This window comes from Protopterus annectens, chromosome 4.part0 (genome assembly GCF_019279795.1).
Source record: "Protopterus annectens isolate FY-2018-M chromosome 4.part0, PAN1.0, whole genome shotgun sequence".
Classification (NCBI taxonomy): domain Eukaryota; kingdom Metazoa; phylum Chordata; order Ceratodontiformes; family Protopteridae; genus Protopterus; species Protopterus annectens.
In genome coordinates, this window is record NC_056733.1 from 760,947,654 (window position 1) to 760,972,046 (window position 24,393).

The window sequence follows — 24,393 nt, forward strand, 5'->3', positions numbered from 1 at the left end:
GGGTAGAATTAGGGTTAAGGTAAGTGTGTATGTGTTTGGATCTGTTTATGTAAATGTGCGAGAGTTACTGTCCTTAGGGTTAGGATGCGGGTTAAGGTAAGTGCATATGGTTTAAAATGTTTACTTTTTTTTCGTTAAATGTATGTTTGGGTTATGTGCATATGTGTACTTAGTTGTTTACTGGTTTTTGGGGGGTATAATTAGGATTGGGTATGTGTGCATGTGTTTGGAAGTATGTAATTTTTTTTTTTTTGTGGGGGTTGGAACAGCGATTTCTTTCCCTAGGAAAGAAATTGCTGTTCTGTGGATTTGACATTTTCAGCTTTCACTGAAAATGTGTTGATGTAACATCGTTTGCTGTTTTAAGCGTTCGATGTTGTAATATAGACCCCTTCATATGATGTCTATAGCATTGTTTATGCCGAAACATTGAACTATCATCCAACATGCCCTCTCCTTTGACACTGACCTCGCATAATATTTTTCTTGTCTTCAGCTATGCTTCTTTCTCTTCTTCATGCATTTCCTCGTCTCCGGATATGTAATTTTATTCACTTCTGCCCTCTTTCCTTAATACAGAAGCACAGCTCTTTTACTGCTCCCAGTTCCTGACACCATATTACATCTCTCACTATGGCAATTGAAGTAATTCCACCCCTACTGTATTGTCAGGCCTTTGTTTCAGCACTTCAAAACAATATTTTTTTCAGGAAAAATAAACCATACAACAGCATGATCTACTCCGTTCAGTTGCTTTTACCTCTTTATACTCCTGCAGAGTCAAATCATGGTCAAAATGGGTCCCTAGGCAGTGTAATGGGCCGAGGCCCTCCAACTCTGTAGTCATTCTGGTGTCCTGTTACTTGACTGTCTTCCAAAATCACCATGAACACTGTTTAAACTAGTTGGTGTACATACTATTTTCTTCTTTAGCTTTACAATGATTACAATAGATGCGGATTTCATTTAAAACTTTTATTTCAAATGTTATAGCACAAACACTGATGGCCATTTGTTAAACAAACAAAACAAAGTATTCCACTGAAAACAGATATTGCATGAAAGTACAGTTATGTACACTTACCATAACTGTGGATGTTAAGAGTGTATTCACTGTTGCAGTCCTGACTTGTGAGATTTCCTGCCATGAAAGCCCTTGGCTGGCCCTGACTACTAGAGAAAATTCTTACCACCTCCTAAGGCTGGGGGCACACTAACCAATGTCAGTATGCTTAAGTAAATAGGGAGCCAGCCTACGTCATAAAATCAGTTTTTTTTTTCCTCGTCCCCTAAAAGATAGGAGCCCCAGGTGAGCAGTAGGGAACTGAGGAAGACAGGGCAAGGGGGGGGGTCCCCTGGCTAGAAAAGAGGTTATAAGTAAACTATGTAGTAGGCTAAGGGGGAAGGAGGGAGAGAAAGAAGACTGCAACACTGAATACACTCTAACATCTACATAGTAAGTGTACACAACTGTACTATGTTCTCCATGCTTGTGTTGCAGTCCTGACTTGTGGGAAGACTCCCAAAGCTGAAAAGAGGGAGGAAGGAGATTAGGGAGAGAAGAGGATGCTCTGCAGGATGGCAGTGGCGAATCCTGCTCTGGACCTAAAAAAGGCTGTCAAGTGGTAGCATTTGGTGAAGGTATGCACAAATGACCAGGTGGCAGCTTCCAGGATGTCCTTAGTAGGAACCCCTTTCAAAAAGGCTGCAGAGGTTGCAGTACCCTAGTGAAGTGTGAACTGACAGCCTCAGGAAATTTTTGCCATGATGGCTGTAACAAAAAGAGGTACAGTGGGAGATCCATTTCAAGATACTCTGTTTAGAAGCTGGTTTTCCCTCAGAGTCAGGGCAAAGGTCACAAAAAGCTGGTCAGATTTTCTCAAGGATCTTGTTCTATCAAGACAGTAGTGGAGCTGCCTATGCACAGCCAAAGAATGAAGTATTCTTTTCCCTTTGTTCTGGGGGTTGGGAAAGAACGTAGGCAGGTGAGTGGCTTGATTTAAGTGTCAATGACCATCTTGGGCATGAAAGAAGGGTTAGTTCTGAGGGAAACCCTGTCTGCGTGGAAGATGAGGAATGGTTCCACCGTCATTACAGCCTCCAGTTCACAGACCCTCCTAACTGAGGTGACAGCTAGCAGCAGGGCAGTTTTCCAAGTTAGAAACTTCAGTTAGGCAGAGGCTGCAGGTTTGAAAGGAGGCAATGTCAATTTTTCCAGTTAAGGCCCTATGGAGGGATAGGTTGCCTTCTGGGTGGTTTGATGTGAATGACTCCCCTAAGGAATTGTCTTAATAGGGGACTGAAAAAGACATGGGGAATATTAGGTATATGGGCCGAAATGTCAGATGCCTGAATTTTAATGGAGGAATAGGAAAGGCCTTTATCAAACGGACTACTCAGGTAATCCAGAATGTTAGCAATCTGGGCCGAATCAGAACTGCGGTGCACTGCTTGCATCACATGGAAAAATCTTTTCCACTTAGAAGAGTATGATTTCCGAGTGCTAGGCCGTCTAGATTCTTTGGGAATGACCTGAACCTGTTTACTTAGGGTAAGCTTGTTCCTGGAAGCTGTGGGATTATCCAAGCTGAAAGGTTTTGCGTCTGCAGGCTGGGGTGCACAATACTTCCCTTGTTCTGAGTGAGAAGGTTGACTCTCTGAGGCAACAGCCATGGACTCTGGTTGGTTAGTTTGAGAAGTAGAGGATACCAGTGCTGCATGGGCCAGTCTGGAGTTGTCAGTATTGCCCATGGGCCATCTTCTCTCATCTTTAGAAGCACCTGAGGAAGTAAGGATAGGGAGGGAATGCATAAATGAAGAGACGAGTCCAAAGGATGGAGAAAGCATCTGTTCTCCAGGCTGATTTCTGTTTGATCCTAGAAGAGACTCTTTCCAGTTAAGCATTTTCCTTGGTGGTGAAGAGGTCTGTCTGTGGGTCTCCCCATCTCTGGGCCATACTGAGAAATATTTCCCAATGCAGATGCCATTCCTGGGGGTCCATCAAATTTCTGCCGAGGTGATCTGCTAGAGTATTTTGAGCCCTTGGAAGGTGTTGTGCCAGGAGGTGCAACCCCACAGAGTGAGCAGTTACCCAAACTAGCATCGCCAGGTGGCATAAAGGGTAAGAGTGGGTGCCCCCCTGCCTGTTTATGTACCACATAACATAACTGTGGTGTTGTCTGTTCTGACTAATATGACCCCTGGTTCCCATGTTTTCTTAAAAGCTATCAGGTCTTTTTGCACTGCCATAAGCTCTTTCGAGTTTATGTGCCTGTCCTTTAACTGAACCTCCCACTATCCTTGGGATTGGAAGTGTAGAAAGTGAGCCCCCCAAGCCTGTCTCTGAGGCATCTGTGGTGCGAGTTTGGTCCTGGGGAGTGAACCTGAATGGAAGGTCATGAGTTTGGGAGCAAGCCTAAACCCACCATGCAAACTCCTCTTTTAGACAAGGGATCGGCTGTATCTCAGTCATCAGAGACTGAAACTGCCGGCACCATACATTTCTGAGGTACCACTGGAGTTTCCTAATGTGCAGCCAAGACCAGGGGAATCATGGGGATACAAGATGCCATATATCCTAGTGCTCAGAGAAACTCTCTGGCTGAGATGCACTGTTTCGGTTGGATACTTTGAAAGTAGTGGGTCAAAATAGAGACCTTATCTGAGGGAAGGAAGGCTTTTTGAAGTGAAGAGTCCAGGAGTGCCCCCAGGAAAACTATCCTGTTGGTTGGAACAGTGCTGGATTTTTTTCAGATTTATCTCAAAGCCCAGGGAGGACAGGAGGTCTTGGGTAAACTTCAGATCCTTGTGAAGTTTTGATAAATTTGTGGCTTGTATCAGGCAATCGTCCAGGTAGGGGTATATTTGGACACCACTGCTCCTGCAGAAGGAATTTCCAGGGGCTAAGCACTTAGTGAAAACACTTGGAGCAGTACTCGAGCCAAAAGGCAGTGCTGAAAATTAATAGTGACTGAAACCTGCTCTGAAGTGAAGAAAACTTCTGTGTGATTCTTGATTTGGGATGTGCAGGTAGGTATCTTTTAGAGCCAGAGAAACCACAAAGGCCCATGGGGCTATAATGGGTAAGAGTTTTTGAACAGTCAACATTTTGAATTTTGGAACCAGGAGAAACTGAGTGAGGTTGGACAGGTCTAAGGACGCCAACAGTCTTTTTCTGGGTACCAGGAATAGTCTGGAGTAGAACCCTTTGCCTCTTTGATGTTCTGGAACTGGCTCCACTGATCCCTGAGAACACAAAATCTGGATTTGAGAAATATCCTCTGATTTTTGATTCTGAGGGATATCTGGATAGCCTGAATCTTTTAAATGCTCTTTGAAAGTGAGTTTGTAACCATTTGAAATAATGTCTAGAAGTCACTTGTCTGAAGTGATGTGAATTTAGTTTTGTTTTAACAAGGACAGCCTTCCTCCTAGTCTTGTGGGAGGGGGGGTGGAATCAGTCATTGTTGCTCTCTGGCAGAAGCCTCGGGCCTAGAACTCCCTTGCCTGGAAGTTTCTGAGGTCCACTGCCTGGGTCTCTACAACTGTTGCTACTGCCTACGAGTCCTTTCCTGCTGGGTTTTCCTGTCTGCCTCTAGGTTGGGAGGGAAAGGACCAGTGTTTAGTGGGGAAGTTCTTACTAACCCTAGGAGGCTGAACCTGGAGGAAGTCTTTCACAGTCTGATAGACATAGCTTTATCCTCTATCTTTTTAAGAACACCGTCAGCTTTAGGTCCAAAAATTACTCATCAAGGGGAGCCTCAAGAAAGTTAGATTTAATATGATCAGGAAGAACCTGTTTCCTAAGTCATGCATGCCTTCTAATAACTGATGCAGTGGCAGCTGCCCGGCTAGAAGCCTCCATAGCATCATAGCCACAGTGTAAGGAATGCCTTGCTACCTGAGAACTGGAGTGGCAGAGATCCAAAAGCTCTTTAGAAAGGTTTTTATCCTCCAGTAAAGAGACCTCCTGTTTAAACTGATCCAGAATGGTTTGCTGATATTTAATCATGTGAAACTGACAGCTGAGAGCCCTCATAGTAAGGCTGGCTGATATATATATATATATATATATATATTATACACATATACCCTTTTCCCAAATCTATCAAGAGCCCTGCTCTCTTTATCCATTGGTAAAAGGTTCCTAGAGGAAATGACTCTAGCCCCTTTGGGTCCTGGGATGACCACCTCTGGATCAGCAGATGGATTTTTGAAAAGATATTTATGGGAGTCCTGTACCCTACAAACCTCTCTGGTTTATGAGGGGCTGTGGAAGAGAGTCAGGATTCAAGGAGTAATCCTGGAAGACATCATCTACCTCTAAAACGGGTGAAATATAGCAAGGTGTTTGTGCTCTGACAGATCCAAGAATTCTCTTCTTTGACTGAGGGTATTCCTACCGGAAATGTTCCTTCATTGTATGGACAGTCTCTCTCCAAAGGTGATATTCTCTGGAGGACAGGCAGAGGCAAGGTTATCCTCTGAATCTGAATCCTCAAAAGAGTGAAGTGAAGGAGGGTCCTTCATAACCAAATCTTTCTAGGTCTGAATCCTAATCAGATTCAAAAGGATCTAGGACGGCTTCAGAAGTATGATCTCTTTTCATTTCACCTGGGGAGGCATCCCCAGGTGCTTGTCTAGACCTAACTATGGAAATCAGCCTTTCAGCCAGTCTAAGTCCTGTTGGAATCCCTAAAATAGGAGCCAGTAGGCCTAGGCAAAGGCACTGCAGCAGTACTTCTCTTACAAGTCGTTTAGGCTTTGGACAGTGAAGTCCGACATCCTGACGCCTGTCCCTCTGGAAAAAAGATGAACCAGTGTAGGCTGAAGCCTCAAAGGAACGTCACATACAAGAGAGCGCTCTTTAGAAGCAAAGGCCTGCAGAGTGGGCCCAGACCCGACTGACGAGCTGAAAGCAAGAGCCTGTGCAGAAGTAGATGGACCTGATGGCATGTCAGACTCCAAATGGGCCTCGACAGAGACCTGCTCCACCACCTCAGACACAGAAGGGGGCTGTGAAAGCATCTCACCTTCTTCAACAATTACAAGCCTAGGAGGAGAAACAGAGAATGGTTGTTGTCCAAGGACCTAAGCTTGGGTCTCTTACCTTTTCTCCTCTTATGCCTAGGCTGCACAACCTCTGAACAACAGTCAGATGCCATCGGACACTGATAAGAATATTCAAGACTAAGGAATCTAGCTAAAATCTTGGCCTCTACATCTGATCATCCTAGAGTTAAAGTGGTTACAAAAGTGGCAACTAGGAATGTCGTGATCTGGGCCTAAACAGGTAACACAAAGTTAGTGGAACTCTCTGTGTGGGATCTACTTACCACAGCAGAGACAATTATTTACGCTATCTGACATGAGTTTAAAGCAAAAGAAAGGAGTTCCCCAAGGGGGTACTTATCTTTCTACTTCTCTCTGGTGCAGACTGACCGATGCACTGAAACACTGCTTTGGGCTCTTAAGACAAGAAAAGACTGATTTCATGACATAGGCAGGCTCCCTATACACCCAAGCAGATTGACATTGGTTACAGCATCCCCAGCCTTAGGAGGGGGGAAAGAATTTTCTCTGGTAGTCAGGCCAGCCAAGGGCTTTCACAACAATAAATCCTGCAAGTCAGGAGTGCAACAGTGAAACACGCAGAACATCAACAGTAGACTTTTCTTCCCTTGCAGCTCACATTCATTGAAAATACATCTGGCCAATTGGTGGATTAAGTGTACCTCAGGTACTGTGACGGTTTTCAAACCATGGGCCCTAGCACTCATTTATAGCACCATGCATAAATGCATGTGTTATTTGATTCACATTCTTGATTGCTTTAAATTATATTTCATGTTTAATAGAGACAATAGTTGGTACTGTGCATTTTAAATTTGTAGTTTTGAATATTGTTTGCTGTAAGCAGTGAAACAAAATATACAAACCAATAATGAAAATACTTCCCATTTCAGAACATTTCAACAATAAAGACCACTGAAACTGCTGTCATTGTAATCCACCAATATCTGTACTCAACAATTACAGTCCACTTTATTGACTGTGTACACATCACATGTCTGACTATGATAATAATGGCTACAGTAAACTATTTAAATTTGCTTTACACAACTGCATACTAGCCCTGCAAAGACAGACTAATAACATTTTAACTTTAGTCAGCTCAGCAGGGTCAGTCAATGCTCCAAACCCAACAATTATAGCTACATTGCTGACTGCATCCTCATTGGACGTCTGTGACAAAAAAATAATAATAATGACCAAATTCACATACTTCAAACTTGTTTCACACAAATACACTGTAGGCAAAGTATTTCAATTTAATTTGTACGCACAAATATGCAAACTCACTAGCCCTGCAAGTCTAGAAAGACTGTTTAAACATGACTACAGAGACCCCACCACCACCAGTTACAGCCATTTTGTTGACTGCATACAGCACTTCTTGTTATAACGTAATAAATTATATGTACTTTATTGGTAGTTTTCAGTGAATTACATAAACCTTTATGAAGATCATTAGCAATATAAAAGTAAGATCCAAACATGTATAGCACAGTTTAAAGTATTTATGACAGCATAAGAAATCTAAATCAGTTGATAACATATACTAAGTCAATATGCACAATCTCTGCAGAAGTGAAAGTCATCAATTACTGACAATGCAATTCAGCATAAAGGGGGGGTGTTGCACTTGCTGTCCTTCAGATGATATGTTACACTGAGGCACCATTTGCTTGAGTTGATGGTAGCTCAGTGTACATAAAAGATCCGCAGTACCTACTGGAAAGAGTAGGGGAAGTTCTCCAACTCCCTGGCCAAATTTCCCCTAAAAGTATAAATAACACCTTCGGTCTCCCCTGAAAAGAGTCTACTAGCTTAGTGGGAGTAATCCAGTCCACAAAGGACAGACAGACAGATAAATCTGAATAATTCCACATTAAATAGAACTATTACTTATGCAGAGGCTGCTGCTGGCAAACAACTTTGCATTTCAGTGCCATATTTACAAAACAAAGTGCCTGATATTCTTGGAAGTATAAATTGTGTATGTTACATTTAAAAACTGGTGTGCTGGTGATGTTGCCAATACATTCCCTGAACTAGATCAGCTACATAATAGGGCAATGGCTGGCAAAGAATGGCAACAGATTCATAGTTTCTAGGCATACAGTTCTGTAAACCATTAAGGAAACCAGTACCCAAATGCTCCAAAGCACTGTCTGGTTAAGTGACTTGGTGAATATCACATAGTAGGTAAAATGAAGGTAGAAACATTCAAACCCTGCACCCTTGAAAAAAGAAGCATCTCATTAAAAGTCAGCGCTTTAGTCCTCTGCACTAACTGCCAAAGTAACATTTTTTAATTAAATGCAGAAATATTTTACAATCCAATCTTGCAGAAATTACTATTTCACAGTGAAATGCATGGTTCTAATCTTCACTCCAAATAATGCAGATTACATGACCTGACAAATAGGTTCATTGGTATGTACTAGGCTAATAGCCCTGGAGCCTTTACAAACCTAGCCCATAAGATTACCCTGGCATCGTGCCATCTGATCTTAGTTTCCAATGCCTCTGTCGAGTAGAGCTACTGGTATTGTGATTGGTCCTTTGGTGGTGGTGGTGGGGGGGGGGGGTGAAAGTTGGCACTGAATTTGTCAGCCAGTACATTGGCAACATATGTTTGGCTCAGTATAGGAGGTAACATTGTGCAGTAGCTCAGAGCAAATCTGGGCATTGCTATGGAGGTTCTTTACATAACTATAGAAGGCCTCGTAGATGTCTTTACTATCTGCTGCAATTCGGTTTTCATAGCTAGCTTTAGAGGATTTGATGAGGAATCTCAACTTTTTGTTGAGGCTGATAAGGGAGTTTTTCCGATCTTGGGACTTCACCTCATTCCGCATCAGTTTCCTCCTTCTGTTGTAAAGTTTGTTTATTGCAGGGGACCACCAGATTGGCTTCCTTTTTTTGGAGGAGAGCTTCTTGGTTCTATTGGGTATGGCAAGATCCATTCATTTGTGTACGTGTTCATACAGTGATTCGGTGGTCACACAACTATTCTCCATTTGCATGGGTGACATGAAGTTAGCCACCTCTGTTCTTAGGAGCCCAAAGTTAGCTTTGGAGAAATTTTTCATGGTGATTGCCTTTGTGGGGGGGGGGGGGATTTCCAAGGTGATTAGTTTGTGGTTGGATCTAACCAGGGAAGAGTTGACTATTGGTGTAGAGCAATGGTCACCCATGTTATTAATGACCAGGTCAAGGCTGTTGCTACCTCTAGTGGGGGTAAGAACGAGCTGGTCAAGGGCAATGGAATTAATGAATTCTAGGAAACGTTGGGCAGGTTTATTGGTACATGAGCAGTTTTCCCAGTTAATGGAGGGGTAGCTGAAGTTGCCCAGTATGTGTGTTAGGTTGGCCCTTAATATTCTCCAGGGTACTTTGGAATGTGGAGTGAGTGTCTTGGGACATGGTTGGGGATCTACAACAGGCTACGACACTGTTTGGGAGAGTTATGCGTCCCGTGATTAGTGTTGTGCTGTGGTGGTCGAGTATGTTTCTGCCTTGGAAGTCTCCGTTGTTTGGGTAGATTTTTATTGAGAACCTCCGCGAAGGTGGGTGTGTGGTTTGTGTTTTTATGTGAAGACAGTGCTGGTGTGTGTTCTGAAGGGCTATGTGTTCCATATGGTGTGGTGCAAGTGTTGACCTTCTCCTCCTGACCATCTATTCTGGTCTTGGCTGGAGAGTGCGTGGGTTCCAATTTGGATATACAAGTGTACCTCTCACAAGTCTGAGTGTTGGGAGGTAAAAGGAGAGGGTTGTCGGTGTACATGAGGCAGTTGCTACATTGCCTCAGGATGCCCAAGTTCACCAGGTTAAGAGGAGAAAGCACAGGGAACTGAAGTTTAGACATGCCTGGAGGGGTGGGCATTAATAATAAGTACTGGAGCTGTTTCCTTCTAGAACGTTAGTGCTGGTAGCACTTTTATGTGCTACAATAATTGCTACAAGAAGTCTTATATGGTAAAGTGCTAGATTAATAAGCTAGCAAAAGTGCAGGAGAGGAGAGAACTAGCAGATCTAAGGGAAAAAATGAAGAACAGACTTTGGCACCTCTCAGAAGCTTATAAACTGTCCTGGATACAGCAAATCTGTATCTGGATTAGACTAGTTACAGGAAAGGAAGGAAACAAGTGCAATGATGGCTTTTAAACCAGAAAGTTGAAAGAGATGGAAACAGCTGCTCAAACGGCCAATAAACTACAAATTCTTGGCCAGAAACCACTTCTCTTGTGGTAGATAGGCTCGTTAGTGCTTACCACTCCCACTGATAAGCTAGAAGGCTTCCCTCCAACAAAGAAAGGCTTGGGGGGTTCAGAAGCGATAGATAAACAATAATGGTGTCACTGTCAAAATATTCCAAACTGATTATAAACACACCAAAAAGTTTATTATAAAGCTTTCGGGTCTCACACCCTTCATCAGTACAAATAAAATGAGCACATTCTGCATTTAAATAGGAGATTAAAATCAAATCACATGCTTCAGCCCACCCCTTTACTCATTCAGCAATCAATTCTTAAAAAGACATACATAAAAAACTTTTAAAACACATTTAAAAATACAAAAATGAAATATTCACTTATAAAACATTTCTATTATCAGTTCACTTTTACAGCAGAACAAATAAATATTGTATTTATATTCCATAACAATTCATAACTTCTCTCTAAGTCTTTTAATCAAAACTGGCTTTAAACTAATGGCATTATTCAAACCAGGAAAACAGTCTGCCTGCAATCTAACTATCCATTCAAACTCTAAGTTCTAGAAAATTATTCATACCCCCTTTTCTCAGACCTGTTTGTACTATATCCAATATTCTAAATTTAAAAGCATGCTGCTCTCCCTTATCTTGAACATGTTTACTTAATGCATTTTTTATAACACTTCTTCTTATGTCAGATTTATGTTCTATAATCCTTTCCTTAAGCTTCCTAGTTGTCTTACCAACATAGAACGATAAACGTACTGTGCAGGTTGCCAAATATACCACTTGTACCATATTGCAATTTGTCAGTGCTTTCACTGTAAATACTTCTCCCGTGGTGGGATGTTTAAAATAATCTGTACCTTCATATAGGTCATTACAACAGGAGCAATTATAGCATTTTCTTGTTCCTGCTGTTGTCTCTAATTTAACTGTATTTAATTTAAAGTCTTTATAACATAATTTTTGTTTTAATGTTTGTGAATTCCTATATGCATATCTTGGCTTTTCTCCCACTATTCTAACTATTTCTGGCATAGCCATCAATATAGGCCAATGTCTTTCTATTATTTTACAAACATTATAAGTATTCAGATTAAAAGTAGTAAGGTATCTAACCACGTTATTACCCTTGTTTATATTGTCCTGATTTCAGAAGCGTACATACAGTCCTGGATACAGCAAATCTGTATCTGGACTAGACTAGTTACAGGAGAGGCGGGAAAAGTGCAAACAAGGGCATTTAGACCAAAAAGTTGAAGGCAATGGAAAAAAACTGCCAAAACGGCCAATAAACTACAATTTCTGGGCCAGAAACTGCTCCTCTTGTGGTAGATAGGCTACCTAGTGCTCATCACTCCCACTGACAAGCTAGAAGGCTTCGTTTCGACACAGAGAGGCTTGGGGGGCCCAGAAGCTTACAAACACATTCTTGGATAAGCAAATCTGTATCTGGACTAGACTGTTATAGGAAAGGTGGGAAACGAGCTTGAATGTGGGCTTTTAAACCAGAATGTTGAAGGAGATAGAAAAATTGCTCAAATGACCTATAAACTACAATTTCTGGCCCAGAAAAGTACAGTTTTGTACCTACCATAAATGTAGATGTTCGAGGATCCCCATTGCTGCAGTCCTTACTATTGGGTAGTCCGCTGTCCAGTCGGCCCGAATACCAGAGTATATGGCTGACGTCGGTCAGGGCGCATTAGACTGACGTCAGTACGTCAGGGTACTAATGCGCATGACCGACGTCATATCCTCAGTCTTTTCTTGCCCCAGATGTCAGAAGACCCTAAAAAGACAAGGCCCAAAATACCTGCACCAAAAATATGTACAATATATACAAGAATATATACAAAAATATCAGCATGTAACCTCACCTACACAACCACCCCTAAACACAGAGGGGAAGGAGGGAGGGTAAATTGGACTGCAGCAATGGGGATCCTCGAACATCTACATTTATGGTAGGTACAAAACTGTACTATGTTCTTCGTTCCCCATTGCTGCAGTCCTTACTATTGGGTAGAATCCCAAAGCAGAGGTAAGGGAGGCTGGCAAATCATAAAGAAGCAGGAGCTGACAACATGCCTTGCAAAACAGCTGTGGCAAAACCAGCCCTAGACTTAGAGTAGATAGGAAGGTGATAATGCTTAGAGAAAGTATGCACTGAACTCCAAGTAGCTGCTCCCAAAATATCCTTAGTTGCCACCCCCCTTAGAAATGCTGTAGAAGTGGCAGTAGCCCTAGTGGAATGAGGCCTAATCCCAGCTGGAATCTCCTTGCCATGATGGGAATAACAAAATGCAATGCAAAAGCCAATCCACCTAGAAATAGTTTGTTTTGACACAGGCTTGCCCTGCGAACTCAAAGCAAAAGAAACAAACAACTGCTGAGACTGCCTCAAATCCTTAGTCCTGCTTAAATAATAACGCAATTGTCTGTGTACATCTAAAGTGTGCAAAATCTTTTCCCCTTTATTTTGGGGGTCTGCATAAAAAGTAGGCAAATGAATAGTTTGGTTTAAAGCCACACTAGAAACCACCTTAGGCATAAAGGAAGGATTAGTACGTAATGATACCCTATCCTTATGGAAAATCAAAAAGGGCTCAACTGCCATAAGGGCCTGCAACTCAGACACCCTTCTTGCAGAAGTAATAGCCAACAGAAAAGCAGTCTTCCATGACAAGTATTTCAATTCAGCAGTAGCCGCAGGCTCAAAAGGTTGTAGAGTAAGTTTTTCCAACACAAAATTGAGATCCCAAGCAGGAGTAGGAGCTCTCGTGGGGTCTTATATTCTTTGCCCCTCTAAGAAACTGCTTGAACAAAGGATGCGAAAACAAAGGTGGGTCACAATCATAGTGAGCTGAAATTGCTGCAGCATGAATCTTAATGGAAGAGAAGGACAAACCTTTGTCCAATAACTCAGTAAGATATTGAAGAGCCACACTCAAATTAGGCTCAGAAATCTCCAAATTCTTTGCTGTACTCCAAAATAAAAATCTCTTCCATTTTTCTCGTACACTCTCCTTGTACTAGGTCTTCTAGCTTCCATAATCACATTTAAAACTTGTTGAGGAAGTTGAGACCTGCTGTGTTTCAACACAGAATATGCCAGGCTGTTAGATGAAGAGAGTGAAGCTTGACATTGAGCAGATGACCGTCCTTCTGAGATAACAGATGAGGAATCAGAGGTAAAGGCCATGGAGGCTTCTTTACCAGACTCCGTAGTAGTGGGTACCAGTGTTGCGAGGCCAATCTGGAGCTATCAAAATCATCCTTGGCCTGTCTTGTCTGACCTTTAATAGTACCTTTGGAAGAAGAGGCAGAGGTGGAAAGGCATACACATGAAGGTATTTCCAACTGAAAGACAGAGCATCCACTTTCCAAGCTGTGTGATGAAACCCCTTTGTGCAATACTTTGGCAGCTGGTGGTTTAGTGGAGAAGCGAACAGATCTATGTCTGGAGTTCCCCATGACACTGTCAATTTCTGAAATACATGAAGATCCAGTTTCCACTCGTGGGGATCCATGATTTGTCTGCTTAACACATCTGCTAAGGAGTTCTGTGCTCCTGGCAGAAACCTTGCCTGAAGAGTTAGTTGCAAGCTTAGCGCAGTCTCCCATAAAATCATTGCTTGCCTGCATAGAGGATAAGAATGTGTTCCCCTTGCTTGTTGATGTACCACATGACAGTTGTGTTGTCTGTTAGAATCAACACCTGCCCTGGAAGAAGTAACTCCTTGAAAGCCATTAATGCAAACTGGACTGCTAACATCTCCTTCATGTTGATATGTAGATGCTGTAGTCTGGCAGGCCACTTGTCTTGTATCCACTTTCCATTTAGATGAGCTCCCCAAGCAATGTCCGAGGCATCTGTCGTTAAAATCTGACTTGCCTCTGGCGGGTCACAGAGAGTCCCTTGTTTAGGTGACATTCCTGAGCCCACCACAGAAATTCTTTTTGAAGGCAAGGTATTATTTGAATGACAGTGTTCAAATCCTGGCAGTGCTGTGTCCATACATTTTTGAGATACCATTGTAGCTTCCTCATATGCAGTTTGGCATTGGGAAGCACCAGAATACAAGATGCCATGAACCCTAATGCTTGAAGGACTGACCTTGCAGTCAGCACGGACTGATGAGATAGTTGATGGAAGTAAAGTGATAGACTCTTTTGTTTGTCCGGGGTTAAAAAGGCCATCTGGGCGGCTGTATTCAGTCTCACACCCAGAAAGCACATGTCTTGAGAGGGTACTAGACTGGACTTTATTTCGTTCACAGAATACCTAGGCATCTTAGCACTGCTATAACATATTCCAGATGCTGTAGAAGGTCTTCCTTTTCTTGAGCCAGGATCAGGCAGTCGTCCAAGTAAGGATAGATTTGAATTCCTTGTAGCCTGAAGTAAGCTATCACTGGAGCCAGAACCTTTGTGAATACTCTGGGCAGTAGATAAGCCAAAGGGCAATGCAGAGAACTGATAATGAGAATTTCCAGCTCGGAATCGCAGATACTTCCTGCAACTTAGCCTTATAGGCACATGAAGGTAAGCTTCCTTGAGATCTAAAGTTACCATCCAGTGATCTTTGCCCAGCAGAGGTAAAAGTTGTTGTAACGTCAACATCTTGAACTTGGGAATGTCCAGATAAGTGTTGAGGAGAGATAAATCCAAAATTGGTCTCCACGTGTTCCCCTTCTTTGGTACTAGGAACAGGCGAGAATAAAATCCTAGGCCCCGTTCTGATACAGGGACTGGCTGAATGGCCCCCATCTGGAGTAACTGAGAAACTTGCTTGTGAGCCTCTTTTCTTTGTGTTGCAGGAGCGTCTGGTATGCCTTTGAAAGGGGGCATTGTGTGGAAATAAAACCTGTAACCGTGGTGAATGATATCCAACACCCATCTGTCTTGAGTAATTAAATCCAAATTTTCTTTGAAAAGAGACAGTCTTCCTCCCAAAGGAGCTGCCAGACGAGAATCTACTGGCAGCTGAAAAGGCAGGTCATTGGGTCTGTTTACGAAAGGACTGACCCTTGCCCTCACCAGAAGTCTGAGCAGGTGAACTCCCTGTTCTAGGCCTAAAGAACCTTGAGCCCTGCCCCTACCACGTCTAGACCTACCCTAGACTGGGAATCATAAGCAGGATATGTCCACCCCTTAGCAGGCCAATTTCTACTAAACTTGGTGGCTGCACCTGCAAAAATCTTTAACAGTTTGCATAGACTTAGCTTTGTCCTCCATTTTCTTTAAAACCGCTTCCACAGGCGAACCAAACAACACATCAGACTGTAAAGGAGCATCCAAAATCCTTGTCTTAACATGCTCAGCTAAATTCTGATCCCTCAACCAGGCATGCCTGCGAAGAACAGAACTAGTGGCAGCCACCCTCGAGGAGGCCTGTACAGCATCAAAACCACATTGCAAAGAATGCTTACCCACTTGTTCAGACACATGAACCAAATCCAGCAACTCTTTACACTCAATACCTTCCGCCAAAGCATCCACCTTAGATTTCAATTGTGAAAGGAGATAATTTTGATATTTTAGCATGTGAAACTGACAATTCAACGCTCTCATGGCTAGAGTGGAAGAAGTATACACTTTCTTTCCCCACCTATCCAAAGCCCTTGCCTCTTTATCAGTGGGAACAGGATTTTTTTACCACAGAGGCCTTAACACCTTTAGGCCCCTGAGAAACAGTTTCTGGATCCGCCCTAGGACTCTTAAACAAATACTTATGAGCTTGGCACCCTATAATACCTATCAGGTTTAACAGGAGCAGGAGGCAAAGAGTCAGGGTTCAGGGAAGCCTCTGCAAAACATCCTCCACCACATTCAACACAGGAGGTATAGCTAAGGGCCTATGCTGGGGTAAAACAAGAATTCCCTAAGCCTTTTCCTGGAATCAGAGTAATCCTGGCCTTCCCATTTAAAGTGCTCCCTCATAGAATGCAGAGTCTCTGAAAATGAGCAATCCTCAGGAGGAGAAGCTGTAGGAGTGGAATCATCCACATCAGAATCAGAATAAAGAGGATACTCCTGCAAATCTTCCGCAGAAGACTCAGAAGCCTCTGAACACTGTTCAAAACTATCAAACTCCGGTTCCACCCTAGGCCTCTTATCAGGAGGGGGCATAGAACCTCTAATCATAGTAATCAAATCTTCTGCCATTTTAAGCATATGTTTCTTAGGTACAGAACCCGAAATGCTAGGAGAAGCCCCCACTGAAGCTGAACTTGGCCTACCTCTCAAAGAAGGTTTGGCAACAGAAGGAGAGGCTGTAACTACCTTGGGAAGAGAAGGAAGAACAGTTACCTGAGAAGCCCCCTCAGCCTGGCCTACCTCCTGAGAAGGCACATCCTGTGACAGTAAAGTTTCTGCCTGAGACTCCATGGAAACTCCTGGCAAAACCTCTGGCTCCACAGAGCCTTCTAAAGAACCGACGTCCGGGACTGCCGGTTCATCAACCCTAGGCTTCGCTGTTTTGTCCTTGCGCTTCTTGGACGAAGCGGGCGTCGGAGCATCCGACGGCATTTTATAATTGCAACGCTTCCCAAACACTAACCTGGCACAGTCTAACCTCCTCTTAATAGTGCGCTTGTTAAACCTAGCACAAGAGCGGCAACCAACAACGGTGCTCAGGCCCTAAACAAGGAATACACAAGGTATGGTAATCCCTATGAGGTATCTGTTTCCCACAAGAAATACAGTTATTCACTTTTCTGACATCGGTTAAATACTGAGGCAAGAAAGAACCAAAATGTTCCCAACGGGGTACTTAGCCAACTCTGCTTCGATCTGAAACTCCGGATTCGGAAATATTTCAGAACGCCAACCTGCACTCGCAAAACTGCTTCTGCATCGGACCATGCGGCAAAAAAGACTGAGGATATGACGTCGGTCATGCGCATTAGTACCCTGACGTACTGACGTCAGTCTAATGCGCCCTGACCGACGTCAGCCATATACTCTGGTATTCGGGCCGACTGGACAGCGGACTACCCAATAGTAAGGACTGCAGCAATGGGGAACGAAGAACATCCACTCCTCTTGTGGTAGATAGGCTACCTAGTGCTTCCACTCCCACTAATAAGCTAGAAGGCTTCTTTCAACACAGAAAGGCTTGGCGGGCTCAGAAGCTTACAAACAGTCCTGGATACATCAAAAATGTATCTGGACTAGACTAGCTACAGGAAAGGCAGGAAACAAGCACAAACGTGGGCTTTTAGACCTGAAAGTTGAAAGAGATGGGAAAAACTCCCTAAACGGCCAATAAACTACAATTTCTGGGCCAGAAACCACTCTTGTGGTAGACAGGCTACCTAGTGCTTACCACTCCCACTGATAAGTTAGATGGCTTCTCTCCAACACACAAAGGCTTGGAGGGCTCAAAAGCTTACAAACAGTCCCGAACACAGCAAATCTGTAACTGGACTAGACTAGTTACAGGAAAGCAGGAAACAAGCTTAGATTTTTTTTTCTTATAGAAAAGCAGATAAAACAGCACTAAAAACAATTCATCTGCAGTGCAAGCTAGCACACTTGAATGTGTAGCAATATTAAATCAATTTATTCAAACTGTATTCTGAAATGAATTCAACTATTGTTTAATTCAACCCTGAAGAGTTAAAAAGTGCCAAAAATATATACTTATCAGCTGAGAAGCACACTCAGTCAGAGCACAAAGGAAAGTGGAAAGGGAGAAAGGAGAAACAGAAGATAATTCAAGGTTATGGGCCTAAGTGGGTTGCCTACTCAAATGTTCTCTCTGTATTAGGTACAATGAGCTAATGACACTAGACTGGGAAAGAGCTGAACAGATAGTACTGGTAGATGTGTCTGAAATCAAAATATGATCTCACTTTACTCGGTTGAGTGAGCAAATGAGATGGACCCAGGAGGAGTGTTCAAACACAAATTTATAGGAGGGGCGGGCAATTCCAAAGCCACCAACATTAATACCACCACCACAACAACAGGGAGGGAGGGCAGAAAACTAACTGCAGAGTGTGAGAGAGAGAGCACAATATTCAGTGAAGCAAATAAATACACAGAAAAATAAAATGCAGTACTATCTTTAACACAATATTCAATGAAATAAATAGAAAAATAAAATGTAGTACTATCTTATAACACTGCAAGTATGTATTTATCTCAGCTTGTAATAAAGTTGATGTAGGTATATAACAGCTAATCAAACAGCTCAAATATTCAGCTATTCATCAGAAATAAATTCAGAGATAAGTGACTAAGACTTATAAGCACAGAGAAACTCTCTAGGCTAAGAGTTCAACACTGAATACCAAGAAAGTGAGAATAATAACCCCTGCTTACTGCAGAGAGAGAGAGAGAGAGAGAGAGCGATCACAATATTCAGTGAAGCAAATAAATAAACAGAACAATAAAATGCAGTACTATCTTTACCACAATATTCAATGAAACAAACAGAAAAATAAAATGCAGTACTATCTCATTTTGACCTCCCTATGTCTTCTCTGTCACTGAGAATAGCTATCTCATCTGATTTCACTCAGTACAGCTCTGAGCTACTTGAATGGTAATAAGGCTTTACTGCTGCAGCATACAACTTCAGAATCAACAGAGATGGATTTTGGACAAATGAGACCATATGCAAGGTAGTGAATCATGCAATATGCGAGCAATACCAATTTCCATTTACTTGGATGTCTTTCTTAAATTACCATAAACACAGTTTGAATTTGTCAGTGAGCATACTATTTTGTTTACTTTTACAATTATCACAGATATTTGGATTTCATTTAAAACATTTATTTCAAATTTTACAAAAACACTGACGGACATTTTCTAACCAAAACAAAACACTCTCGCATTGAAAACAGAATTAGCATGAGAACCAGTAAACTTCTCTTCCCTCGAAATTCACACTCCATGAAAATGCACCTGACAGTTCACATTAAACTACAAGAGGTGTGCTGGGGTCATACTCAAATGGCATATACTGAAGTATTAACTACTGTCTGTGAAGGATGCAGGAATTCAAAAGACAAATGTGTAACACATTTGCAAACAGCTTGGGACAGCCCACTGGACACAAGTGTCCCTTTTCAAGAGGAACACAGGAGTACTGTCTGGTGAAGTAACTTGTCAGAAGCACAGACAACAAATGAAGGCTAAAGGAATCAAACCACTGTCTGGTGAAGTAACTTGTCAGAAGCACAGACAACAAATGAAGGCTAAAGGAATCAAACCATGCGTAACACATACCAGCTATTAACAGCTCATAGCCTCACTCATCTGCACTAAGTGCTACACAAACTGCTGCAGTCCGAACACATATTATTTCATACCTGCAAGGAACAAGCTAAATTAAAAATGTATTCATAGTTAACATTTTAACATTAAACTCCTAATACTTCATGCTGTCCAATTAATTCACAGCTGTATAATAAACACACTGTCAACATTTAACAGAACCAGAATCAAATCAATAGAACATGGCTGATATGATGATGTTCCTGTCTACTACGATCAATTTCCTTCCTTTACAACATAACCACTGTAGTACACTAGGCTTGCAGTAGGAGATCATTCAGGAACCTAGGTCAAATTTCCAGCTGACTCAGAACATTTAAGTGACTTATTCAAAGGTAGGGTATAAACAGGAGGCAAAATCAGAAATGTTCTACACAACTGGAGACAGATAAAAGCAGGCTACCCCAAATCACTTGAAAAGTTAACAGAACAAAAGGTTTTGCATCAACATGCATTTTGTCAATGAAGTTAATGGAGGTCTGCCAGATGGTGTGGAGGATTAACAGTCTTGCCTCCTGTAGCTAAGGTACAGGGGTTGACTCTGTGTGAGTTACTAAATGAGAAAGTGCCCCCTAACTGGGGCATTTTACACACACACACACACACACACACACACACACACACACACACACACACACAGTGCCTGGACTGAAAGATTTACTCCTGCTTACACTACCAAGCATACAAGAACTTCTCAGAGGATGCATAACTAGGCTTAAAAAGGCTCCAGTGGTTGTTAGCCAACACATACCTATGAACCTATAAGAAATAAAGGGTCTATATTACATAATTGAAAAGACACTTCTTAGAATATGTAATCATTGACCCCTAAACACCGAAATGCGAAAACAGTGAACGGCCAAACCCACAAAATTTTTCCTAGGGAAAAATTTCACGGGGCCACATAAACAAGACAAACACTTCAAATGTAATTTAAGTGGGAGGCTTCGACCCCGCACTTCCCGACGTGGGGAGCTGTGCCCCCCCCCCAAATATACCAATGCCAAGATCGCTCTACATTGGGTTAAAGAGTAAACTCTGGGAATGGCCAACTGAATTTTTTCCCTAGGAAAAAATTCATGGTTTTGGCCATTCGCGATTTTCACATTTCGGTGTTTAGGCATCAATGATTACATACTCGAAGAAGTGTCTCTTCGATTATGTAATATAGACTCGAAAAAAATCACTGCTCTCTAGTTGCTGCAAAATGACAGACTTGCATGTCACAGTAGTGCACTCATTGCATTGCTGCTATAAAACACCATTACAAACCCCTTCTCCAAAAAACTGAAATGGGCATAAAGAAGCTTCCTGCATTAATGTTTTCATCTTCTGTTTGCAACAGTGCTCCATTCAAAATCATGCTCTAATTCTCTCAATTCACAGGTTCTTAGATAAGTACAAGGTTAGCTGCCCTTGTGGGCCATTTTAAGCCTAGACAATCTTTCTCAAAGGTAAGAATCAAAACTTGTACCTTCTGTCTATGGGGTAAACACCTTAACCATTATGTCAACCCATCCCAGCTCATTGGCTCTAAGCATTTGCCAACAAAAGAGGAGCTGGGCTGCTACTCTGAGCAAATGAGACTGGAACTGTTTTTATGCAGGAAACCAGGACTTCTTTGCAGACTTAGGGGCAGCCTGCATCATACTTTTTTTTTAACAGCTCAGCAGAATTTTGGACTATATTTAAGGATGATGTTGTCCACCCCAGATAGCACTGGGCTCTAGGCAACTGCCTAGGTCACCTGTGCTGCATCAGGCTCTGCATGCCTGTCATCTTACTTGTAATGGTTTGTACCATGTCAAGAATTTCCCCTTCTTCATTGGAAGTCTTTCCTATCTTAGTATACCTTTACCACTTCCCTCTTACTCACTCTCTCACCCTGCATGTGGGCAATTCCAAGTTTACTGCAGGAAGATTAAAAATGTACATCATTATGTTTATTTTCCTCTGTACTATTCTGCTGATACTACTACTGAATACACTGCATCTAGTGATCTGTGTACCACAGCCACATGATTGGAACTTTCCCGTCCTTATCTTAAGGCCAGCATCATAGGACGTCTACAAGAAAGTTGTGGAAAGGAAAGAATGACGACATGGAGTAGTGTCAAAGCGTATACAACTATGGTGGGTAGGGTTCAATCGGTCTCATGACTTTTTAATATTTCATAAATGGGACTATGTCCTACTCCAGTATCAAAGGTATAACACATCCATGTCCCTGAAAATAGAAATTCAGAATTAAGTAATTTTAGACTTACCTGGTAGCTCTGGAGCAGGGATGTTTTGCCTATACTGATATGCCAGTTCCCTAAAATTTCGAAGCCCACAACTGTAACATAAAACTGAATGTGCTGCAATTCGGTAATCTACAGAAATAAGATCACAACAGAAAAATATTTACAGAAAATAGGAAAGAAACAGTGGAAAAGTCTCAAATTATGTAAAACTACAAAAAAAATAAAATCATTTGTTTTTATACTTATAATACTATTGCAGAATGGGTGTACATCTTCTGGCAATTCTCTGACTGCTGAAATATATATTTAAAAAAATCACTTAAAGGAAGAAACAGTATACTTGTGTAAGAACTTATCATACTAGTACAATTTCAAGTAAATCAGTGTTGCAGTAGTCCTGACTACTGGGACTTTAGCTGCATAAGGCCTGCCATTTGGCATGACTTCCAGAGCTCAGCACCCTTCACCTACCAGGTATGTCAGATGCCCACCCATCTGGGAATATCAGGACATCTCCAGTGTAAACCTGGTATCCATTCATGTCATGTTAGAACTTTCTTGCCCAAGCAGCAAGGCTGTGCACAGTAAAAAAGTACAGTTGTGTACACTTGCCATACATGTAGATGTTCGAGTGTATTCACTGTTGCAGTCATTACATTTGGGGTAATCTGCTGGCAGGTTGCCCTCAGTCGGCCTGAGTAACAAAGTCTTGGGTTATGCATCGGTTCCTGTCCCTTCTTCCATGACGTCAGGTCGTCAGGGGTATAAAACATGCAGCTGATGCCATTACATCAGTTTTTCTTGCCCCAGATGTCAGGTGCCCCTCAAATGGGAAGCAAAACATATATATATATATATATATATATATATGCATATAATTTAGAACACAAAAAATATACCTCCAAATAAAAGCAAATACAACAAAAAGGCTTTTGAGCATAGTAACAGAAAGAAGTGGTATAAAAAGAGAAAAATAGGGGGCTGGCGGGTGGGTAACCAGGACTGCAACAGTGAATACACTCGAACATCTACATTTATGTTAAGTGTACACAACTGTACTATGTTCTTCATGTTTCGCTGTTGCAGTCATTACATTTGGGTAGAATCCCAAAGCTATGGTTAGGAGGATGGAATTATACACCATTAGGAGCAGCAATAAGGCCCTGCAGGACAGCAGTGGCAAAGCCTGCTCTGTATTTAGAGAAGAGAGGTAAATGGTAATGATTGGTGAATGTATGAACTGAGCTCCAGGTAGCAGCTTCTAGAATGTCTCTGGTAGGAACCTCTTTGAGAAAGGCTGCAGAAGTAGATGCAGCCCTGGTGGAATGGGATCTGATCCCCTTGGGGATAGGTTTACCATGATGCATGTAGCAGAAACGAATACAATGGCTTATCCATTTTGAAACTGTCTGCTTTGAGACAGCCTTTCCCTCTGCCCCTGCAGCAAATGCCAGCAGTAGTTGCTCAGATTTTCCTAAGAGATTTTGTCCTGTTCAAGTAGAATCTTAGTTGTCTGTGTAAACCCAATGAATGTAGAATCCGGTCCCCCTTACTCTATGGATTTGGGAAAAAAAGTTGGCAGATGAATGGTCTGATTAAGAGCAACACTGGACACTACTTTAGGCATAAAGGTTGGATGGGTCCTGAGCGCTACCCTGTCCAGGTAGAAAATAATAAAAGGCTCCACTGCCATGAGAGCCTGTAGTTCTGAGATCCTTCGAGCTGAAGTGACTGCTAAAAGAAAAGCTGTCTTTCAAGAGAGAAATTTTATGTCCGCAGTAGCAGTTGGCTCAAAAGGAGTCAGGGTGAGTTTTTCCAACACAAAATTGAGGTCCCATGCAGGAGCTGGTGCTCTCCTGGGAGGTCTTAAATTTTTGGCCCCTCTGAGATACTGCTTTAGCAGGGGATGAGAAAAGAGGGGAGGCTCTGTGTTGTAATGAGCTGAAATGGCAGAGACGTGGATTTTTATGGATGAGAAAGATAGGCCCTTGTGAAGCATCTCAGTTAAATATTGCAGAATCTGAGGAATATTGGGCATTTCTGTGCTTATTCCTTGTGCCTGATTCCAGGCACAGAATCTTTTCCATTTATCAGCATAAGATTTTCTAGTGCTAGGCCTTCTAGCCTCCAAAATGACACCCATCACAGGTTTGCTGAGAGATGTAACTGGTGAAATTAGTTGATTAGCCATGCTGCAAGATTCAGAGTTTGGAGCTGAGTGTGTAGAATTTGAAAGTTCTGCTGATACAGTAGATAAGGTGTCTGAGGCAGGTACCACGGAGGAAGGTGTGACATACTGAGTAGGAGCGGGTACCAGTGTTGGCGAGGCCAGTCTGGTGCAATCAGGATAATTTTTGTTTTTTCCTGTCTGACTTTTAGTAATACCTTGGGGTGCAAAGGCAGAGGGGGAAATGCATAGACTGATAGGTTTTTCCAGTTGAAGGACAGAGCATCCACTTTCCAAGCTTGTTTGTGATGGATTCTTGTGCAGAATTTGTCCAACTGATAGTTTTGGGGTGAGGCAAAAAGATCCATGTCTGGGCTCCCCCATTTGCTTGTTAA

The 24,393-nt window shown here is 42.2% G+C and overlaps 1 protein-coding gene across 1 annotated transcript in view; it reads right to left on the reverse strand.

Moving 5' to 3' along the window:
• Positions 1 to 24,393, reverse strand: part of CHFR (checkpoint with forkhead and ring finger domains) — a gene marked incomplete at its 5' end in the record, with an annotated part of 992,863 nt that overhangs the window by 240,144 nt on the left and 728,326 nt on the right. The window contains 1 exon segment of the mRNA XM_044068718.1: positions 21,853 to 21,960. Coding sequence (XP_043924653.1) covers positions 21,853 to 21,960 — 108 coding nt within the window.